General features: G+C 46.9%; 1 protein-coding gene across 1 annotated transcript; it reads right to left on the bottom strand.

Annotated features, from left to right (window-relative positions):
* Positions 1-5314: 5314 nt before the first annotated feature.
* On the bottom strand, positions 5315-6923 carry LOC136520458 (3-ketoacyl-CoA synthase 5-like). The gene has a single exon (XM_066513992.1). It carries the CDS (start codon positions 6819-6821, stop codon positions 5349-5351), a length of 1473 nt encoding a protein of 490 aa, XP_066370089.1. The 5' UTR covers positions 6822-6923; the 3' UTR covers positions 5315-5348.
* Between the last annotated feature and the right edge of the window lie 733 nt (positions 6924-7656).

Below are 7656 nucleotides of genomic sequence, written 5' to 3'. Positions count from 1 at the left end.
CTCCACCCCACTCCGCTGATTTGCGTGCGCCACAAGCCGTCTCGCTCCCATAAATAGCAGTCGCACCAGCACCGCTTTCCCCGAACCCTAGAAGCAAGCGCTGCCGCCTAAAACTGAGCTCTAGTGCCGTTTGTGCCCTAATCCATGCCGCCGCGAACTTCAAGCCACCTAACCGTGCCCGAGGCCTCCACCGTGCCGTCGTAGCTTCCCCCAAACCATCCATCGAGCTCGCCTCGAGCCTCTCTTGCTCCCCGTAGTCCTCCCATGCCCTGTGGTGATAGAGAATGTCGAAGCCGACGCCACCGACAAGGTCTAGCCATGGCACCGCCGTCCAGGTACTGTGCCGGCGACCCCCATCTTCCCCTCTCCGCTCTCAGCTGTCCGATCCAAAATCAAGGACCAGGATTAGAACATACCGATTCACTTGTAGTTTTGCAAAAAGGCCATTACAATTATTTGAATCTTAACCCGCCGTCCCTGGTTTCTTTCAAAAGATCCCCTAAGCTTTTGCTAAATAGGATCCGCCGTCCTCGGCGGGTTTAAAAATCATATTTTATTTATTTTAATTCAAAAACCAAGTTCCACTTATTTACAGAATTGCCACAATCTTCTATAGGCCATAAAATCTCTGTTTTAATTCCGATTTAATCCGTTCAACTTGCGTTAGGTTCGTAATTCTATAATCTGAATGTTCATACTGCTGTTAGATATGTTTTCAACTTTTAAAATTTGAGGTTAGATTTAATCTATTATTTTACTAAAGAAAATCTTGTTTAATTCATATCTTCTACATTTTAGCCTCGATTTGACCTGTTCAAGTTGTGCTAGATTCATTACCACGAGATCTACATGTTAGTAACATTGTTTATCATATCACTATTTCTAAAATTTCATGGTTTAAACTCTAACTTGAATAATAATTATGCAACTGGATTTTATAAGTAAAATATGATTTGTTTTACTTTAGTTTTATAATTCAAATTCAAATTTGACTTAATTCAATTTATATACGCTTTTATATAGTTAAAACACATGAAGCTTATAGTTTTGTATTTTCTCTTATGAGTAGATCTTTTGGTAGCCGTTTCTTTCAAACTGTAGCTCCGATTAGCGTGAACCTCACGTCTGTGTGTTCGTAGCGATGCATAGAATCGTGTTTCAAACTCTTTTACTTATTTTTCTATGATTGGTGTACTGTTCTAATCTAGATCTATTGTTTGCTTCATGTATGATTGCATGGATGCTTGTGTGGTGCTTTATGATCTTGTCCAGTCGGTGAGTTATACGTGGTGAATCAAGAAGTAGATCTTTGTAGTTTTGGACTTGAAGGATCTAAGTTTAAGGAAAGTATAGCATGGGATCATCCTTATTGTCCTATTCACCTCAATATCACATTAATCATATGCATGCGTCTACCTCTGCCACTAAGGATTTCCTAGTACTTTGTACCTTGTGCCTTGTTACCTATGGGTTATTGCATTGGGTAGTATGATGCTAGTGCTCAACTACAACCATGATCTTGTAACTTGACTAATATAATATGCAATAAACATTAAAAGATGCTTTTTAGCAACATGGAATCAAGGGTCTAGAGCATTGGGTTGTTTTATGGTGCTCTAGATTCCTCTCCCTAAGAACTTATCTGTAAGTGATCATCCGGGACTTATAGTACAGCTATGAAGGCTATATGGCTCTGGCTTTAGCTCAGTATGAGGACCTTTTCTAGCTTATTAGAGGTTACCTTTACGGCGCAAGAGGGGTGTGTTCTGGGTTGGATATAGTGCGACCTCTGTTCGTCGGTGTATAGGCTGATAGGCTATGCGTTACTGTGCCTGTTGGAAGGTGAGCCCTACATTTGCAGGCCACAGAAACCTAGCGGCCCTAACTTGTTAGACGAACCTTTGAAAGGCTTCATAGTGAACCCTGTCGACCTTTCTTGGTAGTGGGTCAAGAGGCTAATTACCTCGGGCGAAAGGGTAAATCATGACTCACAGTGAAAGTGTACAACCTCTATAGAGTGTAAAACTGGTATATCAGCCGTGCTCACGGTCACGAGCGGCCTTAGAACCCTTACGGAATAGATGATGAACACTGATAATACGGATGATAAAGATGCTCATTAATGGTTAATTGTTTATGCTATTCATTATTCATGTTTACCTGATCATGTGTTTACATGGGCTTGTGATAAACTTGTTGCCACACAATTGCTAAAAGATGACTCATTAAAAGCTAATCGCAGTTATACCAGTGTCAGCCTTTTGAGCCTCATGAACCTCATGTTATATTTGTTGAGTACGACATGTACTTACGCTTGCTTTACTTTTCAATACTTTGGAAAAATCCTAGATGGGTACCAGATTGCTAGAGTTTGGAGGAATTAGGCTTGTGATCAACCAGTCAGTTGTCCCTGTAGAATTGGAGTCTTCACCCGAAGATCGGAGTTGTCTTTCCGCTATTTGCTATCTAAGGTTATAGTCTTTATACTAAGTACGTTATATATTAAACATTGTCTATTGATATTACCCTTATTTGTAGCTATATGTGAGATTTGACTTCCTGGGCTCACATATAGTGTGTATCTGGTTTTGTTCTTAAAACCGGGTGCTACACTCTTTTGCTTAACCGCTTGACCGTTGAACGTTTCAAGCATCGGCTTCACCATAACACTGCGCGCTGTCGCCGTGCTCTGGGCGCCGCGCCGCCATGCGCGTGGCCATGCCTCGCTGCAGCCCCGCCAAGCCTTAAACCTAACCCCTAGATCCCCGTGTGAGCTCCCTGGAGCCCATGCTCGTGGCCACCGGCCAAACCTTGGCTGGAGACGGTGAGTCTGTCGCCGCCGTCGTGGCTTAGCGCCACCGCACCGCCGCTAGCGCCACTGCCTAGCCTAGGAGTCGAGCGCCCCACCTTAATCTACCTCGTTAGATGCGGAGTGAGACGAGGAGTCCAACGGTGGTGGTTCCATCGCCAGCAACCTCGCCGACGGTGAGCTATCGCCTGTGGACCAGGCAACTCTGCTCTGTCCCTATGGCAAGTGGGGCCAAGCTGACCGAGGTTTCCGCACGTCAGTCACTCTGGGTGCATGGACCGGGTGCGCCTAGTGGCAGTTAGGGTGGTTTTTGTTGTTTTCTTTTTTAGAATTTGTTTCAAACTTGTAAAATTTATAACTTAAGCTTCGGAGATCCAATTTGGGTGAAACCAATTTTGTTAGTTTTGTCTTGTTTGTGCTCTACATGTTAGAATCATAAAATTTGTTGTTTGACAACTTTTTATTTACTGTTTTTATTTACCTAGAATAATACCTTTTTAGCTTCCACAAATGATATCTTGGGCCATAAGTATAAAAAATTCATGAAGCCAATTTTCATGGTTTTCTAGTAACTTACTCTAGCTCAAAAACATATAATCTCTACTGTTTGGCCAACTTTTATATGTTGTACTGTTTTCCTAGTAAATTGTATGTTTAACTTTGTATTGTTTGTATCCTAAATTTTGTATATATATATATATATATATATATATATATATATATATATATATATATATATATATATATTGTGAGGAAATTTAGGTGATATGCTATTCACAGCATATGTGTGCTGCTGTATTTTCTAGGAATTAAATTTATACAGCAGCTGCCCTTTTTCCTTTTTGTACATTGTTGATTATATAAATATAAGATGAATATGCTAATGATAGAAAATGAATGCAATTTCAAACTTATCTATGCATACTACTTGATGCTTGCCCAACTTTTACCCTTTTTGATAAATGATTGATGATCATGCTATAGTGTTTTGTGAACCCCTGTTGATGTGCGAAAAATACATAAAACTAATGTGCCTAGGTGAATTAAAAATAATTGCCATCTCTACCAGAGAAGAGATATGCACCTACTCGGTAAAAAGAATTAAAATTTGATTAGCATCTTGCCATTTCTATGATGTATGTTTAGTAGTAGAACCTTGATCAAGATTGACATGGCTAAATTTAGTGTTACCTACATCAACCCTAGTGCTTTTGTTTGATACTAAACTTAATTAGTTATCGATAGATAAATGTTACGGTGTTGTCTTATTGCTATCTTAGCATGACAAATTTGTGTGATGTTTAGTTGGCGCTTTATTCATCCATGTGCCTAGGTCAATTTTTGTTATGACCTTATACTTGTCCTTGTTTGCAATCGCGTGATGTTTTGGTTTTGCTCTTTCTCATATGCATGCATTGCATATATTATATAGGTACGCTAGATGTATGACGAAAGGGTGAAGAACGTGGTGCTGAAACCAACCAAAAGGTGATGTTGGTGAACGGATCTAGAAGATGGGAGGACCTCGGGAATACATGTCGGGCAAGAGATGCTCGCCAAGCGAATATCATCTAACAAACACTGACCTAGTGTTGAACCCCAGGCAAGCCCCGGAGCATTCTAAGCCTCCTACCTCTCTTTTAAAATACACTTGGGTTTATATTTTGTATTGTGCATTAAGTATAGGAGCTGAATTGAAACCCATTACCGCATGTTTTAGCTTGTCTACAATATATATACCCGTATCCATACTAGTATGTATAGGTCGCTCTATGCCTAGCTATGCTTAGACCGGTAGAAGTCGGGTGATTCATGTCGCCTGCGAGACATATGTGGCTACTTTGACACGGTTGGCTATATTTGCTATCGTGGAAAAGAACCAGGTGATAATGGATAACTGAAGATCGGATGGGATCCGGTGCTATTATGGTTGTTGTTGATGCCGGCTAGACATGTATTCTTTGATCCCGTCTATGTCATTTAAGGACCGCTTCGTTGTCGGACCTTGGTTGAGATTCGAGGTGCCAAACACATAACATGAGCCTAAGTTATAGTTGACCGTGAAGCCGATTAGCTCATTCGGGCTGAGTATATTGAACCGTTAGCATTGCTGGGAGGAGAGCTTGAAGGAAGGGGACTATTCCAAGACCATGTTTGCTACGGACTACGGGGTTTATATAAGTGACGGTATGCCCGTGTCAACGTGTTTAACGGGAACGGTCAAACTTAATCTTGTATAAATTGGACGGTTTTGTCACATGTCTCCCCGCCTATAGAACCACCATTTGCAATGAGATGGAGTCTTGGTGCGAACGTGGAGGCTAGAGCTCCCAGCCACGCTGCCACATTTGAGACTGCCTAGTGGGTTGGGAATACGTATCATCTTCTCTCTCTAAAGGCACTACTACTGTAGACTTGACTTGGGAATGACCTCAAACATAAGTAGTTGTTTCCTTTTTCCTTTGTGGGGGGGGGGGGGGGGGGGGGGGGGGGGGGGGGGGGGGGGGGGGGGGGATGCAATTGTTGATGGCCAAGCTTGTTAGTGCTTCATCACGTCTGGAATGTCCACCGGGTACCTGTGGATGGACGTGGCCCAGGGTCCCTCCGCGTTGGCGGCGGGCGCGATGCACTCCCACGCCGCGCTGTTGCACTTGAACCCGGACCCAAACCCAATCATCCACACTCGGTCACCCCTCCGCATACGCCCCTTGGCCTCGATGTAGGCTAGCTCGTACCACAGCGAGCTGCTCGACGTGTTCCCGAACCGGTGCAGCGCCATCCTCGACGCCTCTACCTGCTCGTCCGACAGCTTGAGGCTGCGCTGCAGCTCGTCGATGACGGCGCGGCCGCCCGCGTGGATGCAGAAGTGCTCGAAGGCCGTGCGGAAGTCGGGGATGTACGGCTTCAACTTGCCGCTGAGCACCTTCCGCGCGATGAAGGAGAGCGCGAACAGGAGCTGCTCCGAGGCCGGGAGGACGAGGGGTCCCATGGCGCTGATGTTGGCCTTGAGCGCGTTCCCGGCGATGGTCATCAGGTCCTTGTTCAGGTTGACCCCGACGTTGCCGTTGTCGTCCTCTTGCTGGAACACGCACGTGTACGCGCTGTCCTGTGCGCCGGTGAGCGTGCGCACGACGTGCTTTAGGCGGAACCTTGCTTTGGCAGGGGAGTTTGACAGCAACGCCGTGGCGCCGCCTATGCGGAACAGGCAGTTGGGCAGGAGCATAGCGCGCTCGCTGCCGACGTAGTAGTTGGGCGTCATGGTCTCCGTGGAGACAACCAGCGCGTGCGTGCCTTTCGGAGCGACCTGGAGGAGGTTCCTGGCAAGCCCCACGGAGATGAGCCCGGCGCTGCACCCCATGCCGGAGAGGTGCACGCTGCGGACATCGCTGCGCAGCTTGTACCTGTTGATGATCATGTCGACGAAAGACGGCGTGGGGCAGAAGAGGCTGCAGTTGACGACGACGATGTCGATGGCTCCAGGGCTGATGCCCGTCTTGGCGAACAGGTCGTCGAGCGCCGAGAAGACGACGAGGTCGACCTCGCCTCGCGCCGCGTCGAGGGTGCAGTAGTTGTAGGGCGGGATGTAGTGGTGCGCGGGAGGCAGGCACGTCTCCTCCCCGAGCCCCGAACGCTCGAGCAGCTTGGTCATGAACCGGATGCTGCGCTCGTTGAGCACGGGCACCTGCTTGGCGTGCTCCAGGAAGGAGGAGAAGGGCACGCGGCAGTTGGACGCCGTGCGGAAGCAGGCGTAGTCCACCAGGTACACCGCGCGCGGGCGCAGCATGAGGTACACCGTGGCAGCCGCGGCCGGGACGAACGCGGCCAAGATGAGGTGCACGGGCCGCACCTCGCGGAGCCGGCCAGCTAGTTGTTCCTCTGGCCCGAACCGCGCCACGGCGACCAGCGCGGCGGCCGTGAGCGGCACCGTCACGACGGCGAGGATGTTGTCCACGACGCGGCGGCCCACGGCCTTGAGGCCCTTGCCGAACAGAGGTGGCGAGCTCATGCTCATGATGCCCCGTTTTCTTCTCTTTTTGTGCGATGCACAGGCACTCTAGTGGGTGTGCAGTGTGCTTGTGCCTGGGTGTGGTGTGGATTCCGGCAGGGAGCACAGGGTGAGGTTGTTTTAAAGCCGTGGCGGCGCAGGAGCAGGACAGTCTCTTTCCTTGACTCACACTCACAGTTGCCACCTCACTACTCTACTTGTTGATAGATAAAGCTTGTGCGAGGCAGGCTATTATTAAAAAGGATTTCAGTTAAGAAATAACTGATTCTGGTTCGCCGACAAGTTCGCAGAGCGTTCTTTTTTAGTTTATTTTATTTTCCATTTGTATACGCGGGGCAGTTCTTTTTTTCCTTTTTCTATCTAGATAATAAAGAGGGGAAATTAAAAGTTGGTTGTGAACTGTGATCACTGCCGGCGAGCCAGTTCAGGCAAGCATGGCGACCAGGCCAAGCGTTGTGTTGAGCCTGCAGCCAGTAATGTTCAGAGGCAGTCAGCAGTTCAGAGGAGGAAGCATTGGGTGCCACCACCGCAGGGTACCTTCAAGATTAATGTTGATCCGAGAACTGCCTAGCGTATTTTATCTCGAGAAAATCCCCTATATGCCATCAAAACTTATAAGTATCCCTTACTTGCCATCATAAATTATGCGTTCCCTTCAGACCCATCAAAATAGATTTGCGATCCCTTATATGCCACTAAATTGACTATTGACTAAGATTCAGTGAACCAGCTGTTATAACGCCGTTAGTGGGCTAATTCATTTCCTTTTCTACCCCTTCTCACGGACACCTCATGTTCCATAGAGAGAAAGGTCGGCCATGAAACCCAGATCGACTCCTAA

Source organism: Miscanthus floridulus, chromosome 18 (assembly GCF_019320115.1).
Source record: "Miscanthus floridulus cultivar M001 chromosome 18, ASM1932011v1, whole genome shotgun sequence".
Lineage (NCBI taxonomy): Eukaryota > Viridiplantae > Streptophyta > Magnoliopsida > Poales > Poaceae > Miscanthus > Miscanthus floridulus.
This window is presented reverse-complemented; position numbering and strand designations above follow the sequence as displayed.